This window comes from Copidosoma floridanum, unplaced genomic scaffold (assembly GCF_036245765.1).
Source record: "Copidosoma floridanum isolate Cflo_tuat_1 unplaced genomic scaffold, Cflo_Japanese_pri ptg000006l, whole genome shotgun sequence".
NCBI classification, from domain to species: domain Eukaryota; kingdom Metazoa; phylum Arthropoda; class Insecta; order Hymenoptera; family Encyrtidae; genus Copidosoma; species Copidosoma floridanum.
In genome coordinates, this window is record NW_028321883.1 from 26,842,830 (window position 1) to 26,865,046 (window position 22,217).

General features: G+C 33.9%; 4 protein-coding genes across 4 annotated transcripts; all 4 read right to left on the reverse strand.

Moving 5' to 3' along the window:
- Positions 1-4,516: 4,516 nt before the first annotated feature.
- On the reverse strand, positions 4,517-6,849 carry LOC149375628 (protein I'm not dead yet-like). The gene is made up of 7 exons (XM_089598843.1): positions 6,844-6,849; positions 6,404-6,784; positions 6,227-6,279; positions 5,799-6,111; positions 5,547-5,692; positions 5,355-5,449; positions 4,517-4,704 (listed from the first exon to the last, which is right to left on the reverse strand). Exons 1-7 carry the CDS (start codon positions 6,847-6,849, stop codon positions 4,649-4,651), a joined length of 1,050 nt encoding a protein of 349 aa, XP_089454969.1. The 3' UTR covers positions 4,517-4,648.
- A 1,362-nt stretch (positions 6,850-8,211) lies between these two features.
- Positions 8,212-9,773, reverse strand: LOC149375629 (protein I'm not dead yet-like). The gene is made up of 3 exons (XM_089598326.1): positions 9,692-9,773; positions 9,196-9,479; positions 8,212-8,588 (listed from the first exon to the last, which is right to left on the reverse strand). Exons 1-3 carry the CDS (start codon positions 9,759-9,761, stop codon positions 8,286-8,288), a joined length of 657 nt encoding a protein of 218 aa, XP_089454452.1. The 5' UTR covers positions 9,762-9,773; the 3' UTR covers positions 8,212-8,285.
- An 83-nt stretch (positions 9,774-9,856) lies between these two features.
- LOC149375630 (protein I'm not dead yet-like) lies at positions 9,857-11,559 on the reverse strand. The gene is made up of 6 exons (XM_089598844.1): positions 11,555-11,559; positions 11,342-11,471; positions 10,712-11,092; positions 10,536-10,588; positions 10,109-10,421; positions 9,857-10,006 (listed from the first exon to the last, which is right to left on the reverse strand). The coding sequence occupies exons 1-6, from the start codon at positions 11,557-11,559 to the stop codon at positions 9,857-9,859; spliced, it is 1,032 nt and encodes a 343-aa protein (XP_089454970.1).
- Positions 11,560-19,173: 7,614 nt separating this feature from the next.
- On the reverse strand, positions 19,174-21,971 carry LOC149375631 (protein I'm not dead yet-like). The gene is made up of 7 exons (XM_089598845.1): positions 21,939-21,971; positions 21,061-21,441; positions 20,884-20,936; positions 20,456-20,768; positions 20,204-20,349; positions 20,012-20,106; positions 19,174-19,361 (listed from the first exon to the last, which is right to left on the reverse strand). The coding sequence occupies exons 1-7, from the start codon at positions 21,969-21,971 to the stop codon at positions 19,306-19,308; spliced, it is 1,077 nt and encodes a 358-aa protein (XP_089454971.1). The 3' UTR covers positions 19,174-19,305.
- Positions 21,972-22,217: the final 246 nt, after the last annotated feature.

Sequence of the window (22,217 nt, forward strand, 5' to 3'; positions counted from 1 at the left end):
GCATTGATTTCTGCTTTCCAAAAAGAGCGGAGAGGAAAAGTAATTGGAGTCGGAATCGCACTACAGGATAGATGAAATTATGATTGATGGCTTGCATAGATAATACTCGACTTGCATTTACCTCCCGATGAGAATCGCAGAATCAGTAGGAAAACAAACTTTTCTATATTTCTTTCTTTCTATCAAATTGGTTAAAAAATTATCCACCACACCAATAGAACTAACAGCCTATACATGTAAAAAATAAACTCACTGGTAACAACTGCAAACCTTTTTCGTAAGAGTTTTTATTCAAGAACAGAAACTTTTTAAATTTTTTTAAATTTTAACCATGTGTTTCAACAATTTTCTGGGTAATTTTTAAAATTCATCAAAAATAGGGAGAAGTTATGTGTCTTGAAAAAAATCAATGTAAGTTAACGATAGGTTTCATTTATTAGCTGCCTTTTCCTCGATCGGAATCGTTTTATTTAATTTTTCACCACCACAGTCCGCAATGATAACATCTTCTGTTGGCACATTGTTTATAATTCGAGTATTTTCGATAAGCCTTACAGTATTCTGTAAATACAAAAAACAAGCATTAGATTTTGTAATTATCTTGAATATTTATTGTTAAAAAAATTATTATTTAATATGTAAAGAAGGAGATATAAAAGTCTTACTATTCCTTTAATAACTTTTCCAAAGACAACATTACTTTCATCAGCCCAGTGTAATTCCGAGGTAGTAATGAAAAAATTAATGCCAGATTTATTGAAATTGCGTTTGGACATCCAACCGGCTGCGTAATGCTGTAGCTTTTTTTTCTCTGTAGAATTGGTTGAATCAGGAAAAATTGGATCATTGCCTCCAATCTCTTTTTTACAGCATTCGAGCCTACTATCCTTGAAAACAAATTTAAACTTTTCTCCTTTAAGCCTCTTACTTGTCGCGAAACCATAAAATACATCCACAATATCGGGTTCAATTTTTCCACAGAGGCCAATGTCAATTCTTCCAACATGATGGAGTTCGATTTCAATGTCAAACCAGATCTGTGAAAGAAGTTATTCATAAGCTTTAAGTAAATCGATTTTTCATCAAAGAAATACTCGTGAGTGGAATTAATGATTTTTTTTTCACATTTTCTAATTGTTTAAAAATTATACATTTTTTTTGTACTGGATGTTAGGATGTTATGTATGTGTACAAATGTTAGTAAACAAAAAAAAAAAAAAAAAAAAAAAAAAAGACATTTACAAAGAAAAAAACATTACACATATATCATTTACCTGGTGTGTTCCTCGACACGCGATAGCAGCAGGGGTTGATGCATTTCTTTCTTGATTTGCGTTTACAATCACGACGGTAGCAATAGCCACCACAGCAACTACTGCGACGACTACTATAGTGGTAGCGACCACCTGTGGGGATAAGGGATTCTTATGAAATAAATAGCTGTTACAGTTAATACTTAAATACAGATTAAAAGAAGTGAAAAAAAAAATCCACTGTGAATTCTTTTTCCCAGCAATGAATTAGCCGTTAAACTCGGCTTTGGAAAAATTAAAAAAAATAAGATTAAAAACGTATATTTCCATTCCAAATCAATAGTCTTAAAAAATTCTTATTTTAATAAGGTATGATTGGAAAATAATTATTTAATTTAATCTTAAAAAGTCCAAAGATATAAGTTTGATGAAATTTCAAACTGTTCGCAAAGATAAAAAAAAACTTTCCTCAGGTGTGGATCGAACATTAAAAGATTCTTATTAGCAACAAAAAAGGAAAGTTAGCAGTATTTATAACATATGTGTCATATAACTTCTAATACTATTAAATACAATCAATGACCGGTTGTTGTAAAATAAAAAAATAGAATTTTCACACAACATTAGTGTTTGAAAAAAGTTTTTTAAAAGTATGTACAACGTTTTAAATTACAAATCGAAATGTCATCTGTTTTAAAACTTTCTCACTACATTCATTTTAATGAACAAAGTCATCTGAAAACCAGTAAATACAAAAAAAAATTAAATAACGCTTTGATAAAAACTGGGCTAGAAAATTTAATTTATAGACAAGTTTGAAAGCCAGAGCCCTTAATTACTACCCTTTGAAAAACAAACTACTCACCACTCCGACAACAGTAGCAAGAAGTTGTGTCGCGCTTATTATGGGAGTGACTATTCCTAAAACTGATGAAGTATCATTCATCCATTTCTCTGCACTTTGCCAGCTCCCCATGATATTCTTAGCTTTTTTTGTAAGCAATTAATTTGACTGATTGTAAGTGGGAGGCTTAATCTGAAAATTGTTACATTTCAAAATCACATTTACAATCTAGTACATCCTCGTTCGGAGGTTACGAATGCCCTAGATTTAACGTAAATAAACTGTTAACGTTAAATCTATGACATTTATTAACCTCCGAACGTGGTGCGTATACGTTTTTACGTCTCCTGGTTCTCGGTAATTGAAAAATCTCGTCGGTAATTTTCGCTTACAGAGTACCAGTGACGTGAAAATATTTACGTCAATTATATTAAAAACTCTCAAAGCTACCTATATGCGTTTCGAATCCAAGCTCAACTTCAGCTCAAGAGCTGCGACTAATTCATATCTAAATTCACTCAAAAAGGGCTTTTCTTCCGAACTTAAGAGGCTTTTTTAAGTCAGTTCTTCAAAAGTCTGATAATATCAACATCCTGAAGTTCGCTAACGTCAAGGCTGAACAAAAAAAAATAATATCGTCAGACTGTCACTTTTCGCACTACATTGATAGATTTAGAATGTTACTATATTCACATCAATTAAATAGAATAAAATTTTTTTTTTACGAATATTCAACCTTGATTAGAACAAATTCAAAATGTAGTTTTTCATTCAAAGTATCGTATCTGATTTCTATCATTTTTTTTTTCTAATAAAAGTTTTGTTTGCTACTTTATACGCTGAATACTACACGGATCACATAATTTATAAAAATAGTTCGAGTAAAATAAAAAAACACTTGATTTTAAGTAAAAAATAAATTTTAAAATCAGAATTAGGAGTAAGTATAGTGCTGTTACTTCGAACATGAACTAAACTGAGTCCTCAAACTCATTGAGGGAACGCGTGTCCCTTAATTTGCTGGTATTCAAATAAATATAGGGTATTGTTCTTGAAAATATTTTTTACAATCAACTTCTAACATAGCTTACCTATACTCACACAGCCATACCGATAATTTCAGGATTAATAGTGAATGCTGCCTATAGAAATTTTTTGTCCATGATTTTATACGTAGAAGTGGTCCCCTCTCGTGTTGGAGACAAACTAATAATTTAGTAGATTTGTTTGAGTTTTTATTGACCAAAATTCACGTACATATACAAATTTTACACTTAGTTGTTTTATTAAGCCTTTTGTTTTTCAACTAACTAAAAAAAAAAAATTAATACAAGAGAGATTTCATTGTCCACGACAGGTAAATGGTATCTAGTATTTAGTATCTTTCAGAGCTCCTTGTATTTATTATTGTTGTTAGTTACAGTCAATATGATCTTGCTTGCCCATAAAATGAGTGCATTCCAACAAGGCCCAGACTGGAAAATATAGGGGCTGCTGGTAAGCATAAGAAGTCCATTTATGGAACGTAAGATAGACCAGTAGCCAACTAAAATAAAATGGGGTCCTTCCCACTGATTTCAGTGTTTTGACTGGTACATGTCCAGACTCGACAATAATGGCATTCTGTGGCACTCCTCTTAACCAACGAAATGAGTACGAGCATATTACTGTTACTGGTGCCATGAAATACAGAGGAGGCACTTTTGCAGCCATAGCCTACGTTTAAAATAGTAATATTAGTTAACATTTGCACGTACATATTAATGTATTTGCGAAATTTAATTTATCTCATGAACAAACACATGTATACATTAAGAGAGTTTTTCATGCGAGGCCCCTAATGGAAATCTCTTAGTGCGATTTATCTTAGCATTTGCAGGCCGCATAGCGATCGTCTCAAGCGTGCCACAGCTATTATATGGTTTAATGGAAGGACCACTTCCAATGAACCATTTTTTTAACCAAAAGTGACTTTACCGATGAGCTGGCCAGATGTTGGCTTTACTCGAAAAAGAATCCCCTGTAGGGCCACTCATCACCAGAAAAATGCACTATTTGTTTTTAAAAATTGGATAAATGGTTTTTCAATCCATCCTAGATACTTATCCCACCGGAAAATCCCGAAATGAAAAATGACGGTAGTTTTCGATGGGATTCGAACCTACGGCACCTCGATTTCTTTCGGCTAGGGGGCTAGCACGCTAACCTTTACGGCATCAGAGCTCTTTTAACAGCCAATATACAAATGTAACATTTAAAATATACACATGTTTTTACTTACTCTACGTCAACAAATAATATAGAATAATAAAATAGTTATTACCATAATGAGTAGAAAAGGAAGTAAGATATTGGCAAATGCAATATCTGACACAAGTACCGTAAGTGGAGCTATGAGCATCAAAATATACGCTGCTAAAGAAAAACCGTTATTCTTCCTCACATCTTCCATATAATTTTCCAACTTCGCAGCCAAACCGGATAGTATTACACCCTGTGAGATGGCGAGGCCGCTCCCCAACAGAAATATTACGTCCCAGGGAATTTTAGTCTAAATTTCTTTCCATGTAACGAGACCTTCAGATGAAGTTTTAGGCCTCCTGTTTGCTAAATTTTATATCAATATTATAATTATCATTTTCATTAAAAATTGTTTTTCTTTAATGCATCAAACATCATATATGTTGGTGATGCCGTAAAATAACAGCTATTATTAATACAAATGATGTCTCATACTAATAGATAATTTTTATAAAAGTTGGCTTTGAGCTCATTAACTCTGTAATACAAGTAGCATTTTAAGTTACTTCTTAAAAGAATGTAGTTAACGTACAAATAACGTTTCTTTAAGTAAGAATTATTATGGTAATAATATTAATACTCCTTTAAAAACCGTGAAATGATTGATGAATTTTCATGGTATTTTTGCTCACCACGTCAATTTGTGTAATATTATATTTTAAGTAGTTTAAATTGAAGAACCCATGCAAGTAAGTCAATGCATATAAAACTTTGAATTCAAACTATTCGAGTATTCGGAAATTGTATGCGTTTGTCTTTCTATATAAATCAAAGAGAAAAAGCTTTGAGAAGACTGATGAAAAAAAAATCCCAAAAATCTTTAATTGTCAGGAAAGTAAGTATGATTTCACTTTTACATGTCTATTTAATGTTTTATATTATTGATAGATAAACATCAAAAGTGATGTTTTTTAAGAGATGGACCAAGCAAATCGTTAGAACAAAATTTGACATACCATCGTTGCTACAAATGTTCCAAAACTGAAGATCCTTCGGAATGAAAAACATTAAAAATGCCACCAACATTATAGGAGCCGATTCTGGAATTGTCCTGAAATTGACATGCAAAAATACAAGATGTTTAGGATAACCTGAAAAGCTATAGGCTACTATATTTGTGAAGGTCTTGGCATCATGGTAACACTCACACTCCAGGTATAATAACATCGGCCCAGCCCGACACAAATCCGGGTCGGTATGTAAGCCACAAGGCAACTGCGAGGACGAACATACCAGCTCCGCCCAACTCGTGAGTTGATATTCTTCCAAGATCATCGTACTTTAGTTTGATGATCTACGTGTATTTTTAATTCATTTAATTAAATTATAAATATGAGAAATACTAAATTGTTAGCATGTGCTTGACATTAAATTAATTCCAATTTTAATACAATACTAACCCTTTCGATGGCTTTTTTGCTTTCGATGGTCATCGCATAAAACCTAATGATCTCTCGTGTCTCACTGACTTTCATAAAACACAATAATATCAACCATGGCCACATTATCAGGGCACTGAGGTAAGCCAAGGGTATCCCATGACTCATCCATTGAGTAAATCCAATTTTAGGGCCACTAGGGAATTTATTCTCGAAAATGCCCTTAAAAACAAAATTCGTTGCTGTACCAATTAGTGTCGCTGTGCCACCCAAAGTCGCTGCATAAGCCGCCGCTATGAGATAGCCCGATGTCAGTTCCGTTGCCATAAGTTCCCTAAGTATAAGAGATTCAAAAACCAATACAATTAAGTCGACAAGTGGTTCAAGTGGTTCTCTAAACCAAGGAATATATTTAAAAAAGAAAATGACTGTCGGTTCCAATTTATCACCTGTTTGACGTCTCAGGATCCTCGATCGTGTAAAACACCTGTCCAAATCCTTCCTGTGCAAACCAAGCAAATTCCAAAATTTAATAGAAAAAAAAAAAAAAAAAAAATTATGATCAACATAATGTAACTAATACTCATGCAATGTTGTTAGTAACGATACTTTGTTGGCATACAAACCCTCTCAAATTCACCCAAAATGGATAGTATGATGGAGAGCATAGCTGCAGTGGCCGCGGTGTTTGTCATCCACATGGACAGAAACATTGTGGCCAAAATGGTACCAGCTAAAAGGCGGTTGTGAGTGTAACCAAAGACCTGCATGATCTTGAGGGCAACGCGCAGGTGGAGTTTGCTGTGCTCGATGGCGATGGCGAGGATTTGGCTCCCAATGAAGTACATCACTACGTCATTCATGTAACACTCGCAAGTGTCTTTTATGCTCAAAATGTTGAGGCACGGGAACAACACTATGGGCATGAGGGCCGTCATTGCCAGTGGCAGGCACTCCGTCACCCAGTACCCGGCCATCAGCAGCACCACATAACCACATCTCGATTCCTGTTCATTTTAACGAGAAATACACTTAATTTATAACTTGAATGCAAATAGATACAAACATGCATATTTTACTGTTTAAAACGATTGATAATTTTTTCGGGGTTTTTTGTGCCATTTGTACCAATCAAGTTATTGATTAGCTTACAATGTAAAAAAATGTGATTCGAAATAATTAAAAGCTTGACGTACTACCGATGAGTTGTCGCATACAATAACGTATGGTAAACATATGAAGGGCCAAAGGAGTACAAAAATACTTTTCCAGTAAATTCTGAAAAAATGACCTGTCCTCGACAGCAGTGACTTCTCTTCATTATCTAGCCTAAAACGTACAAGCGAAAGTATTAAAAGAAACGTTAATGAAAGTTTGCTTTTTACAGTTTAACCGAAAATTAGGGAAACATACGCCATCACCTCACACTGTGACGGTGATTACTTTTATTTTAAACAATGTATGCTTAAGTGTCTTGAACTAAGTTTCTTACAGCAAATCAAACTTCTTTGTGCAAATTATCATTAACACTAACCATTTTTTGGTTATTTCTAGTATGTGCTGTACATCGTAAATGTCAAAATAAATGATATGAAAAATTATTGAATAATACGTATTTTCTTTTGCATCAAAGAAACGTATAGATACAACTCAGTAGTTTCAAAACAGGTGATTTGAATCTTTAGAAAACCAACACAAACAGAAATCGTACTAAACTATCATAAAAGTGAAATAAGTACAATTAAGTATACTGGACAAATAATGATAGTTTACAAAAAAATTTGAATAAACTACTATTGTTTTTTCTAAGACGATAAGGTAAGAAAAAGTCTTGATTTAACATGTTAATTTAAAATTTAATTTTTCGTTCAAAGTATCGTATCTGATTTCTAGCTTTTTTTTTTCTAATAAAAGTTTTATTTGCTACTGTATACGCTGGATGTATGGATCACATGAATTATAAAAATATTTCGAGTGAAATGAAAAAACACTTGATTTTAAGTAAAAAATAAATTTTTAAATCAGAATTAGGAGTAAGTATAGTGCTGTTACTTCGAAGATGTACTAAACTGAGTCCTCAAACTCATTGAGGGAACGCGTGTCCCTTAATTTGCTGATATTCAAATAAATATAGGGTATTGTTCTTGAAAATATTTTTTACAATCAACTTCTAACATAGCTTACCTATACTCACGCAGCCATACCGATAATTTCAGGATTAATAGTGAATGCTGCCTATAGAAATTTTTTGTCCATGATTTTATACGTAGAAGTGGTCCCCTCTCGTGTTGGAGACAAACTAAGAATTTAGTAGATTTGTTTGAGTTTTTATTGACCGAAATTCACGGACATACACAAATTTTACAATTAGTTGTTTTATTAAGCCTTTTGTTTTTCGATTAAAAAAAAAAAAAAAAAATTAATACAAGAGAGATTTCATTGTCCACGACAGGTAAATGGTATCTAGTATTTAGTATCTTTCAGAGCTCCTTGTATTTATTATTGTTGTTAGTTACAGTCAATATGATCTTGCTTGCCCATAAAATGAGTGCATTCCAACAAGGCCCAGACTGGAAAATATAGGGGCTGCTGGTAAGCATAAGAAGTCCATTTATGGAACGTAAGATAGACCAGTAGCCAACTAAAATAAAATGGGGTCCTTCCCACTGATTTCAGTGTTTTGACTGGTACATGTCCAGACTCGACAATAATGGCATTCTGTGGCACTCCTCTTAACCAACGAAATGAGTACGAGCATATTACTGTTACTGGTGCCATGAAATACAGAGGAGGCACTTTTGCAGCCATAGCCTACGTTTAAAATAGTAATATTAGTTAACATTTGCACGTACATATTAATGTATTTGCGAAATTTAATTTATCTCATGAACAAACACATGTATACATTAAGAGAGTTTTTCATGCGAGGCCCCTAATGGAAATCTCTTAGTGCGATTTATCTTAGCATTTGCAGGCCGCATAGCGATCGTCTCAAGCGTGCCACAGCTATTATATGGTTTAATGGAAGGACCACTTCCAATGAACCATTTTTTTAACCAAAAGTGACTTTACCGATGAGCTGGCCAGATGTTGGCTTTACTCGAAAAAGAATCCCCTGTAGGGCCACTCATCACCAGAAAAATGCACTATTTGTTTTTAAAAATTGGATAAATGGTTTTTCAATCCATCCTAGATACTTATCCCACCGGAAAATCCCGAAATGAAAAATGACGGTAGTTTTCGATGGGATTCGAACCTACGGCACCTCGATTTCTTTCGGCTAGGGGGCTAGCACGCTAACCTTTACGGCATCAGAGCTCTTTTAACAGCCAATATACAAATGTAACACTTAAAATATACACATGTTTTTACTTACTCTACGTCAACAAATAATATAGAATAATAAAATAGTTATTACCATAATAAGTAGAAAAGGAAGTAAGATATTTGCAAACGCAATATCTGACACAAGTCCCGTAAGTGGAGCCATGAGCATCAAAACATACGTTAATAAAGAATGACCGTTCCACTTCCTCAACATTTTCATAAAAACGGTCATCTTCATGGCCAAACCGGATAGTATTACACCCTGTGAGATGGCGAGGCCGCTCCCCAACAGAATTATTACGTCCCAGGGAATTTTAGTCTGAATTTCTTTCCACGTAACGAGACCTTCAGATGAAGTTTTAGGCCTTTTGTTTGCTAAATTTGATATTAATATTATAATTATCATTTTCATTAAAAATTATTTTTCTTTAATGCATCAAACATCATATGTGGGTGATGCCGCAAAATAATAGCTATTATTAATACAAATGATGTCTCATACTAATAAATAATTATTATATAAGTTGGCTTTGAGCTCATGGCTCAGAGATGGACAAATGAAATCATAAAAAAAAAATTCAACAGACCATCGTTGCTACAAATGTTCCAAAACTTAAGATCCTTCGGAATGAAAAACATTAAAAATGCCACCAACATTATAGGAGCCGATTCTGGAATTATCCTGCAATTGACATGCAAAAATACAAGATGTTTAGGATAACCTGGAAAGCTATAGACTACCATGGTAACACTCACACTCCAGGTATAATAACATCGGCCCAGCCCGACACGAATCCGGGTTCATACGTAAGCCACAAGGTAACTGCGAGGACGTACATACCAGCTACGCCCAACTCGTGAGTGGATATTCTTCCCAGATCATTGTACTTCTGCTTGATAATCTACATATGTTTTGAATTTGTTTAAATTATAAATATGGGAAAGACCAATTTGTTGGCATGTGCTTGACATTAAATTAATTCCAATTTTAATACAATACTAACCCTTTCCATGGCTTTTTTGCTTTCGATGGTCATCGTATCAAACCTAATGATCTCTCGTGTCCCATTGACTTTGATAAAACACAATAATATCAACCATGGCCACATTATCAGGGCACTGAGGTAAGCCAAAGGTACCCCATGACTCATCCATTGAGTAAATCCAATTTTAGGGCCACAAGGGAATGTATTCTCGATAATGCCCTTAAAAACGAAATTTGTCGCTGTACCAACTAGTGTCGCTGTGCCACCCAAAGTCGCTGCATAAGCCGCCGCTATGAGATAGCCCGATGTCAGTTCCGTTGCCATAAGTTCACTAAGTATGATAGATTCAAAAACCAATACAATTAAGTCGATAAGTGGTTTAAGTTATCTCCAAACCAAGGAATTCATTTAAAAAAGAAAATGACTGTCGGTTCAAATTTATCACCTGTTTGACGTCTCAGGATCCTCGATCGTGTAAAACAACTGTCCAAATCCTTCCTGTGCAAACCAAAGAAATTTCAAAATTTAATAAAAAAATAAAATAAAAAAAATGATGATCAACATGATGTAACTAATACTCATGCTATGTTGTTAGTAACGATACTTTGTTGGCATACAAACCCTCTCAAATTCACCCAAAATGGATAGTATGATGGAGAGCATAGCTGCAGTGGCCGCGGTGTTTGTCATCCACATGGACAGAAACATTGTGGCCAACATGGTACCAGCTAAAAGGCGGTCGTGAGTGTAACCAAAGATCTGCATGATCTTGAGGGCAACGCGCAGATGGAGTTTGCTGTGCTCGATGGCGATGGCGAGGATTTGGCTCCCAATGAAGTACATCACTACGTCATTCATGTAACACTCGCAAGTGTCTTTTATGCTCAAAATGTTGAGGCACGGGAACAACACTAAGGGCATGAGGGCCGTCATTGCCAGTGGCAGGCACTCCGTCACCCAGTACCCGGCCATCAGCAGCACCACATAACCACATCTTGATTTCTAAAATTACAAAAGTTGTCTTGATTATTTATAAGTTCATGTACAAACGTATAAAAAACAACTATACCGACAACTAATTGAACACGAATCTTAGCTAAATAAATTTAAATGTAGAAGATAAAAAATTATACAAGAAATTAAAAAAAAAACATTTTATGACCTGATATGAATATTTTTAGCGTACATACAATGCAACCAATACTTAACCTAACTAAATTTACTAAAATAGATATTAATTTGGTATATTACTGGTGAGTTTTTGTATTCAATGAAGATCGATAAAAGTATTAGGGGCCAAAGTATCCGAAAAATACTTTTCCAGTATATTGTTAAAAAGTTGCCAATCTTCTTCAATACTGAAAGTTCTTCACTAGGCGACCTGAAATATGTGCGAGAAATGTAACAATATTTTTAAATAAGGCAATCCTTGTAACTAAACTTCATTATTCAAATTGTACGTACGTCATAATTTTTCACTACTTTTTATATTTTCAATACTTGTTTTTTTTTTTTTTTATTTATTTATTCAAGCAGTGCAAAATAAAAGAGAAACCAAATTTTCGTAGATAAGACTTCTTATAAACTTTGATGGTTACTTATGTGCATTACGATACGTATACATGATATTGCTATAAAATGTCAAATTGTTTATTTAAAAATTGAAGATCGAGCAGTTTCCATAACAATCCACTTAACTTTCAGTATGCTCTACTAGTCACTATAAAAACATAACTCAATATTTCAAGGACATTAACTAGAATTTTTCGAGGCAATGAATAAACGCAAAGTTATGTCATTAATAATCGCTGGAAAATAGTTGAACTTCAAATTAATATTGAGAAAATGTATTCAATTCATATAAACAACATTGTCAGCGATGAGTACACCGCATTTTCATACAAAAACAATTGATCTGACCAGTACAAAAATTTAATTTTCAGCTTTTAAAATTAGATTAGACTAGCCACTGAGATATTTCAATCTCCCCTCCCCCCTATACATTTTGTGATGCTGGAAAATAGTTCAAAATGTGTTATTATTGTTAATTCTGTTTTATTGGATAATGAATCTTTCAAGATTTTGAATTAAATGTGTTTCGCGTATCCGTCAGCCAAAAACATTTAATGTAGCTTTGTAGCTGAAAAACGTATGTATCATTGCTACACTACACTACACAGAAATATTTTTAAGTTTGGACAGCATATAGTATATTACGTACCTAGGCCAGAAAGTGGGGCTATTACTGACCGCGCTATATTATCGGCCGAGCCGAAGGCGAGGCCGGTAATGCGCGGTCAGATGTAGCCCCACTTTTTGGCCGTGGTACGTATACTTTTTTTCCTTACACCTCCGCCGAAAGTTCGTCACCACGGTTTTGGTTTTGTTAAAAATGATGGTTTAAAGATCCAGTCAAAGATTTAGTGCATTATGCATTATTGTTGATCGATCGGTCGCTCGAACAATACCACTTAAATGCACGCAGATGAGTGTACATGTGTATAGGTATATCTATATATATACGCTCGCCGAGAATTATATAGAATCAGATTGGGCCGAAGATTTGTGCAGGTTGGTCGTGCTGGCAAAACGAGAGGAAGAGAAATCCGTTTAAATTCGAATCATGGATCCTATAAAGATCATTTTAAAAATCCTAATGTTTATATCCGTAAGTGCAAAATAAATCAGGTTATTATCAATAACTATTATAATTGTGATAAGCATAATTCGATTAAATAAAAGATTTCATAGTTTATTTTTGTAATATGACATGTATATACTACATTTATATACTAAATAAATCATTAAAGTGAAAGTAACTCATCAAAAAACATTAATTTGGTAGTTTTAATTTTGTGTTGTGTACTCTGTTCATATAAAATTAAAAAATTTATATATACATGTAAATTGTGCAAAAAAAAAAAACATATGTATATATATCCAATAATTTATGTAAATAAATATCCAATGATTTTCTGTGTTGTATAAACTATAAAGGTTATAACTCCGTTAGCCGTATATATATATATATGTAGTGTATAACTACTGCAGTACTGCTGCTTCTTGGTGCTGAATATATAACTATATATATCTGCGCACTTCGTTCTGCGCACATATGGCAGGACTGATATGAGGCTTTTTCTAGCTCAAAATCGGGTCAGATGGAACGAACTTTCGGCGGAGGTGTAAGGAAAAAGTATTATTCAAATGAGAGACTTTTTTTTTAAACTGTCTTATTACCATATAATAAATAAACACAGAAACGACGAAAAAATGCAAATAGCGAGATCAAAACTGGCACTAACAAACACGCACATGTAAATTTCATTGCTCCCTTTTTCATCATTATGTATAATTACCTACATTCACACAATCGTTCGTGTCTCTTAATAAACACATGGTTTATTTTTACATTTTTAATACACCTTCTTCCTGTATCATCGACAAAAGGCAATTCAATTTATTTTAATACAAGACTATTAATTTATACCTAATGACTTTGTATAAACACCACTTTCTCCTCACTAGTAGACACCCGCGCTCGTATAAATCATCTAACTATTCACTTACTCTATAAAAAATTGATCTATTTCTCAGCGACCATTATAGCCCCGATGTTAGCACTTTTGTTCATAATTATATTTATCGATAATTTATTAATAAACAGTTTTCTAACGTACGGTACGATTCGTAATCTCAATTCCATTCCCACTAACTCGTCTTCATTGAGTAATTTTTTGTCATAGCAGTAAGTCTCGTATTAAAAAACAAAATACAAAGTTTTCACTCTCCCATGCTTTCGGTAAAAGTATTTTGTTGGCACCCCACTTCTTAAAAAGTCTGCGCATTGCGACAAATGCCGCAACCAAGAGCGAACTCTTCTCCAGTCGGCGGGTGTTTAACGTACAACAGACACTCCTCTCCACCCAGTTGTTTTGCTCGAGGTCCTGCAAAAATACGTAAAAAATCAGATTTAATATGTGTGAAAATATTTACAACTGAGAAAAATAATGTACCTGCGGGGCACGAAGGCAATTCGTTTTTAGGGATATGGGTGACCCTCTGAAAGTCATCGTGGCAAGGTTTGCAGAAATGCGTGGTACCGAAGCAGAAGATAATTGCTACGGAGCAACAATACCGGCACTTGTTTTGCTTACGTATTAAAGATATAACTAAAAACATTATACATACCCTCTTGAGCTCACTCAGCATCGTTAATACGATGAGCACCATCATGGCAGTGGCCGCGGTGTTTGTCATCCACATGGACAAAAACGTTGTGGCCAAGATGGTACCACCTAACAGGGGCTTGTGAGTGTAACCAAAGACCTGTATGACCTTGAGGGCAACGCGCATGTGGAGCCTGATATGTTTGATGGCTCCATTCATCGTCCTGACAACACTTGTTACTTAAAAATTGCCTTTTTTACAAGAAGAAAATTTTATGACGGATAGATACTCGTATATGTCGTTGTAGAAAAAAATCTTGGGTTTGTAGTAATCACTGAGGATACAGATAAACTTATCCAATCACATTCAAAGACAACAACTGTACAGGATGATGGTGCATTGATTTCTGCTTTCCAAAAAGAGCGGAGAGGAAAAGTAATTGGAGTCGGAATCGCACTACAGGATAGATGAAATTATGATTGATGGCTTGCATAGATAATACTCGACTTGCATTTACCTCCCGATGAGAATCGCAGAATCAGTAGGAAAACAAACTTTTCTATATTTCTTTCTTTCTATCAAATTGGTTAAAAAATTATCCACCACACCAATAGAACTAACAGCCTATACATGTAAAAAATAAACTCACTGGTAACAACTGCAAACCTTTTTCGTAAGAGTTTTTATTCAAGAACAGAAACTTTTTAAATTTTTTTAAATTTTAACCATGTGTTTCAACAATTTTCTGGGTAATTTTTAAAATTCATCAAAAATAGGGAGAAGTTATGTGTCTTGAAAAAAATCAATGTAAGTTAACGATAGGTTTCATTTATTAGCTGCCTTTTCCTCGATCGGAATCGTTTTATTTAATTTTTCACCACCACAGTCCGCAATGATAACATCTTCTGTTGGCACATTGTTTATAATTCGAGTATTTTCGATAAGCCTTACAGTATTCTGTAAATACAAAAAACAAGCATTAGATTTTGTAATTATCTTGAATATTTATTGTTAAAAAAATTATTATTTAATATGTAAAGAAGGAGATATAAAAGTCTTACTATTCCTTTAATAACTTTTCCAAAGACAACATTACTTTCATCAGCCCAGTGTAATTCCGAGGTAGTAATGAAAAAATTAATGCCAGATTTATTGAAATTGCGTTTGGACATCCAACCGGCTGCGTAATGCTGTAGCTTTTTTTTCTCTGTAGAATTGGTTGAATCAGGAAAAATTGGATCATTGCCTCCAATCTCTTTTTTACAGCATTCGAGCCTACTATCCTTGAAAACAAATTTAAACTTTTCTCCTTTAAGCCTCTTACTTGTCGCGAAACCATAAAATACATCCACAATATCGGGTTCAATTTTTCCACAGAGGCCAATGTCAATTCTTCCAACATGATGGAGTTCGATTTCAATGTCAAACCAGATCTGTGAAAGAAGTTATTCATAAGCTTTAAGTAAATCGATTTTTCATCAAAGAAATACTCGTGAGTGGAATTAATGATTTTTTTTTCACATTTTCTAATTGTTTAAAAATTATACATTTTTTTTGTACTGGATGTTAGGATGTTATGTATGTGTACAAATGTTAGTAAACAAAAAAAAAAAAAAAAAAAAAAAAAAAAGACATTTACAAAGAAAAAAACATTACACATATATCATTTACCTGGTGTGTTCCTCGACACGCGATAGCAGCAGGGGTTGATGCATTTCTTTCTTGATTTGCGTTTACAATCACGACGGTAGCAATAGCCACCACAGCAACTACTGCGACGACTACTATAGTGGTAGCGACCACCTGTGGGGATAAGGGATTCTTATGAAATAAATAGCTGTTACAGTTAATACTTAAATACAGATTAAAAGAAGTGAAAAAAAAAATCCACTGTGAATTCTTTTTCCCAGCAATGAATTAGCCGTTAAACTCGGCTTTGGAAAAATTAAAAAAAATAAGATTAAAAACGTATATTTCCATTCCAAATCAATAGTCTTAAAAAATTCTTATTTTAATAAGGTATGATTGGAAAATAATTATTTAATTTAATCTTAAAAAGTCCAAAGATATAAGTTTGATGAAATTTCAAACTGTTCGCAAGGATAAAAAAAAACTTTCCTCAGGTGTGGATCGAACATTAAAAGATTCTTATTAGCAACAAAAAAGGAAAGTTAGCAGTATTTATAACATATGTGTCATATAACTTCTAATACTATTAAATACAATCAATGACCGGTTGTTGTAAAATAAAAAAATAGAATTTTCACACAACATTAGTGTTTGAAAAAAGTTTTTTAAAAGTATGTACAACGTTTTAAATTACAAATCGAAATGTCATCTGTTTTAAAACTTTCTCACTACATTCATTTTAATGAACAAAGTCATCTGAAAACCAGTAAATACAAAAAAAAATTAAATAACGCTTTGATAAAAACTGGGCTAGAAAATTTAATTTATAGACAAGTTTGAAAGCCAGAGCCCTTAATTACTACCCTTTGAAAAACAAACTACTCACCACTCCGACAACAGTAGCAAGAAGTTGTGTCGCGCTTATTATGGGAGTGACTATTCCTAAAACTGATGAAGTATCATTCATCCATTTCTCTGCACTTTGCCAGCTCCCCATGATATTCTTAGCTTTTTTTGTAAGCAATTAATTTGACTGATTGTAAGTGGGAGGCTTAATCTGAAAATTGTTACATTTCAAAATCACATTTACAATCTAGTACATCCTCGTTCGGAGGTTACGAATGCCCTAGATTTAACGTAAATAAACTGTTAACGTTAAATCTATGACATTTATTAACCTCCGAACGTGGTGCGTATACGTTTTTACGTCTCCTGGTTCTCGGTAATTGAAAAATCTCGTCGGTAATTTTCGCTTACAGAGTACCAGTGACGTGAAAATATTTACGTCAATTATATTAAAAACTCTCAAAGCTACCTATATGCGTTTCGAATCCAAGCTCAACTTCAGCTCAAGAGCTGCGACTAATTCATATCTAAATTCACTCAAAAAGGGCTTTTCTTCCGAACTTAAGAGGCTTTTTTAAGTCAGTTCTTCAAAAGTCTGATAATATCAACATCCTGAAGTTCGCTAACGTCAAGGCTGAACAAAAAAAAATAATATCGTCAGACTGTCACTTTTCGCACTACATTGATAGATTTAGAATGTTACTATATTCACATCAATTAAATAGAATAAAATTTTTTTTTTACGAATATTCAACCTTGATTAGAACAAATTCAAAATGTAGTTTTTCATTCAAAGTATCGTATCTGATTTCTATCATTTTTTTTTTCTAATAAAAGTTTTGTTTGCTACTTTATACGCTGAATACTACACGGATCACATAATTTATAAAAATAGTTCGAGTAAAATAAAAAAACACTTGATTTTAAGTAAAAAATAAATTTTAAAATCAGAATTAGGAGTAAGTATAGTGCTGTTACTTCGAACATGAACTAAACTGAGTCCTCAAACTCATTGAGGGAACGCGTGTCCCTTAATTTGCTGGTATTCAAATAAATATAGGGTATTGTTCTTGAAAATATTTTTTACAATCAACTTCTAACATAGCTTACCTATACTCACACAGCCATACCGATAATTTCAGGATTAATAGTGAATGCTGCCTATAGAAATTTTTTGTCCATGATTTTATACGTAGAAGTGGTCCCCTCTCGTGTTGGAGACAAACTAATAATTTAGTAGATTTGTTTGAGTTTTTATTGACCAAAATTCACGTACATATACAAATTTTACACTTAGTTGTTTTATTAAGCCTTTTGTTTTTCAACTAACTAAAAAAAAAAAATTAATACAAGAGAGATTTCATTGTCCACGACAGGTAAATGGTATCTAGTATTTAGTATCTTTCAGAGCTCCTTGTATTTATTATTGTTGTTAGTTACAGTCAATATGATCTTGCTTGCCCATAAAATGAGTGCATTCCAACAAGGCCCAGACTGGAAAATATAGGGGCTGCTGGTAAGCATAAGAAGTCCATTTATGGAACGTAAGATAGACCAGTAGCCAACTAAAATAAAATGGGGTCCTTCCCACTGATTTCAGTGTTTTGACTGGTACATGTCCAGACTCGACAATAATGGCATTCTGTGGCACTCCTCTTAACCAACGAAATGAGTACGAGCATATTACTGTTACTGGTGCCATGAAATACAGAGGAGGCACTTTTGCAGCCATAGCCTACGTTTAAAATAGTAATATTAGTTAACATTTGCACGTACATATTAATGTATTTGCGAAATTTAATTTATCTCATGAACAAACACATGTATACATTAAGAGAGTTTTTCATGCGAGGCCCCTAATGGAAATCTCTTAGTGCGATTTATCTTAGCATTTGCAGGCCGCATAGCGATCGTCTCAAGCGTGCCACAGCTATTATATGGTTTAATGGAAGGACCACTTCCAATGAACCATTTTTTTAACCAAAAGTGACTTTACCGATGAGCTGGCCAGATGTTGGCTTTACTCGAAAAAGAATCCCCTGTAGGGCCACTCATCACCAGAAAAATGCACTATTTGTTTTTAAAAATTGGATAAATGGTTTTTCAATCCATCCTAGATACTTATCCCACCGGAAAATCCCGAAATGAAAAATGACGGTAGTTTTCGATGGGATTCGAACCTACGGCACCTCGATTTCTTTCGGCTAGGGGGCTAGCACGCTAACCTTTACGGCATCAGAGCTCTTTTAACAGCCAATATACAAATGTAACATTTAAAATATACACATGTTTTTACTTACTCTACGTCAACAAATAATATAGAATAATAAAATAGTTATTACCATAATGAGTAGAAAAGGAAGTAAGATATTGGCAAATGCAATATCTGACACAAGTACCGTAAGTGGAGCTATGAGCATCAAAATATACGCTGCTAAAGAAAAACCGTTATTCTTCCTCACATCTTCCATATAATTTTCCAACTTCGCAGCCAAACCGGATAGTATTACACCCTGTGAGATGGCGAGGCCGCTCCCCAACAGAAATATTACGTCCCAGGGAATTTTAGTCTAAATTTCTTTCCATGTAACGAGACCTTCAGATGAAGTTTTAGGCCTCCTGTTTGCTAAATTTTATATCAATATTATAATTATCATTTTCATTAAAAATTGTTTTTCTTTAATGCATCAAACATCATATATGTTGGTGATGCCGTAAAATAACAGCTATTATTAATACAAATGATGTCTCATACTAATAGATAATTTTTATAAAAGTTGGCTTTGAGCTCATTAACTCTGTAATACAAGTAGCATTTTAAGTTACTTCTTAAAAGAATGTAGTTAACGTACAAATAACGTTTCTTTAAGTAAGAATTATTATGGTAATAATATTAATACTCCTTTAAAAACCGTGAAATGATTGATGAATTTTCATGGTATTTTTGCTCACCACGTCAATTTGTGTAATATTATATTTTAAGTAGTTTAAATTGAAGAACCCATGCAAGTAAGTCAATGCATATAAAACTTTGAATTCAAACTATTCGAGTATTCGGAAATTGTATGCGTTTGTCTTTCTATATAAATCAAAGAGAAAAAGCTTTGAGAAGACTGATGAAAAAAAAATCCCAAAAATCTTTAATTGTCAGGAAAGTAAGTATGATTTCACTTTTACATGTCTATTTAATGTTTTATATTATTGATAGATAAACATCAAAAGTGATGTTTTTTAAGAGATGGACCAAGCAAATCGTTAGAACAAAATTTGACATACCATCGTTGCTACAAATGTTCCAAAACTGAAGATCCTTCGGAATGAAAAACATTAAAAATGCCACCAACATTATAGGAGCCGATTCTGGAATTGTCCTGAAATTGACATGCAAAAATACAAGATGTTTAGGATAACCTGAAAAGCTATAGGCTACTATATTTGTGAAGGTCTTGGCATCATGGTAACACTCACACTCCAGGTATAATAACATCGGCCCAGCCCGACACAAATCCGGGTCGGTATGTAAGCCACAAGGCAACTGCGAGGACGAACATACCAGCTCCGCCCAACTCGTGAGTTGATATTCTTCCAAGATCATCGTACTTTAGTTTGATGATCTACGTGTATTTTTAATTCATTTAATTAAATTATAAATATGAGAAATACTAAATTGTTAGCATGTGCTTGACATTAAATTAATTCCAATTTTAATACAATACTAACCCTTTCGATGGCTTTTTTGCTTTCGATGGTCATCGCATAAAACCTAATGATCTCTCGTGTCTCACTGACTTTCATAAAACACAATAATATCAACCATGGCCACATTATCAGGGCACTGAGGTAAGCCAAGGGTATCCCATGACTCATCCATTGAGTAAATCCAATTTTAGGGCCACTAGGGAATTTATTCTCGAAAATGCCCTTAAAAACAAAATTCGTTGCTGTACCAATTAGTGTCGCTGTGCCACCCAAAGTCGCTGCATAAGCCGCCGCTATGAGATAGCCCGATGTCAGTTCCGTTGCCATAAGTTCCCTAAGTATAAGAGATTCAAAAACCAATACAATTAAGTCGACAAGTGGTTCAAGTGGTTCTCTAAACCAAGGAATATATTTAAAAAAGAAAATGACTGTCGGTTCCAATTTATCACCTGTTTGACGTCTCAGGATCCTCGATCGTGTAAAACACCTGTCCAAATCCTTCCTGTGCAAACCAAGCAAATTCCAAAATTTAATAGAAAAAAAAAAAAAAAAAAAATTATGATCAACATAATGTAACTAATACTCATGCAATGTTGTTAGTAACGATACTTTGTTGGCATACAAACCCTCTCAAATTCACCCAAAATGGATAGTATGATGGAGAGCATAGCTGCAGTGGCCGCGGTGTTTGTCATCCACATGGACAGAAACATTGTGGCCAAAATGGTACCGGCTAAAAGGCGGTTGTGAGTGTAACCAAAGACCTGCATGATCTTGAGGGCAACGCGCAGGTGGAGTTTGCTGTGCTCGATGGCGATGGCGAGGATTTGGCTCCCAATGAAGTACATCACTACGTCATTCATGTAACACTCGCAAGTGTCTTTTATGCTCAAAATGTTGAGGCACGGGAACAACACTATGGGCATGAGGGCCGTCATTGCCAGTGGCAGGCACTCCGTCACCCAGTACCCGGCCATCAGCAGCACCACATAACCACATCTCGATTCCTGTTCATTTTAACGAGAAATACACTTAATTTATAACTTGAATGCAAATAGATACAAACATGCATATTTTACTGTTTAAAACGATTGATAATTTTTTCGGGGTTTTTTGTGCCATTTGTACCAATCAAGTTATTGATTAGCTTACAATGTAAAAAAATGTGATTCGAAATAATTAAAAGCTTGACGTACTACCGATGAGTTGTCGCATACAATAACGTATGGTAAACATATGAAGGGCCAAAGGAGTACAAAAATACTTTTCCAGTAAATTCTGAAAAAATGACCTGTCCTCGACAGCAGTGACTTCTCTTCATTATCTAGCCTAAAACGTACAAGCGAAAGTATTAAAAGAAACGTTAATGAAAGTTTGCTTTTTACAGTTTAACCGAAAATTAGGGAAACATACGCCATCACCTCACACTGTGACGGTGATTACTTTTATTTTAAACAATGTATGCTTAAGTGTCTTGAACTAAGTTTCTTACAGCAAATCAAACTTCTTTGTGCAAATTATCATTAACACTAACCATTTTTTGGTTATTTCTAGTATGTGCTGTACATCGTAAATGTCAAAATAAATGATATGAAAAATTATTGAATAATACGTATTTTCTTTTGCATCAAAGAAACGTATAGATACAACTCAGTAGTTTCAAAACAGGTGATTTGAATCTTTAGAAAACCAACACAAACAGAAATCGTACTAAACTATCATAAAAGTGAAATAAGTACAATTAAGTATACTGGACAAATAATGATAGTTTACAAAAAAATTT

Bases quoted from the DNA above. Each gene is read 5' to 3' on its own strand.
- LOC149375630 (XM_089598844.1), bottom strand. The intron at 10,589-10,711 runs GTTTGTATGCCA...TGGTTTGCACAG, and splicing joins TTTTGGGTGAATTTGAGAGG to GAAGGATTTGGACAGTTGTT. The intron at 10,007-10,108 runs GTTAGTATTGTA...AAACATATGTAG, and splicing joins GCAAAAAAGCCATGGAAAGG to ATTATCAAGCAGAAGTACAA.
- LOC149375631 (XM_089598845.1), bottom strand. From the start codon at position 21,971: ATGGTTAGTGTTAATGATAATTTGCACAAAGAA. The intron at 20,769-20,883 runs GTGATAAATTGG...TCTTATACTTAG, and splicing joins GATCCTGAGACGTCAAACAG to GGAACTTATGGCAACGGAAC. The intron at 20,107-20,203 runs GTGAGTGTTACC...TGTCAATTTCAG, and splicing joins GATGTTATTATACCTGGAGT to GACAATTCCAGAATCGGCTC.
- LOC149375629 (XM_089598326.1), bottom strand. From the start codon at position 9,761: ATGTTGGTGGCATTTTTAATGTTTTTCATTCCGAAGGATCTTAAGTTT. The intron at 9,480-9,691 runs GTCTGTTGAATT...TATCAAATTTAG, and splicing joins GAACATTTGTAGCAACGATG to CAAACAAAAGGCCTAAAACT. The intron at 8,589-9,195 runs GTAATAACTATT...TTTTAAACGTAG, and splicing joins TTCCTTTTCTACTTATTATG to GCTATGGCTGCAAAAGTGCC.
- LOC149375628 (XM_089598843.1), bottom strand. The intron at 6,280-6,403 runs GTTTGTATGCCA...TGGTTTGCACAG, and splicing joins TTTTGGGTGAATTTGAGAGG to GAAGGATTTGGACAGGTGTT. The intron at 5,450-5,546 runs GTGAGTGTTACC...TGTCAATTTCAG, and splicing joins GATGTTATTATACCTGGAGT to GACAATTCCAGAATCGGCTC.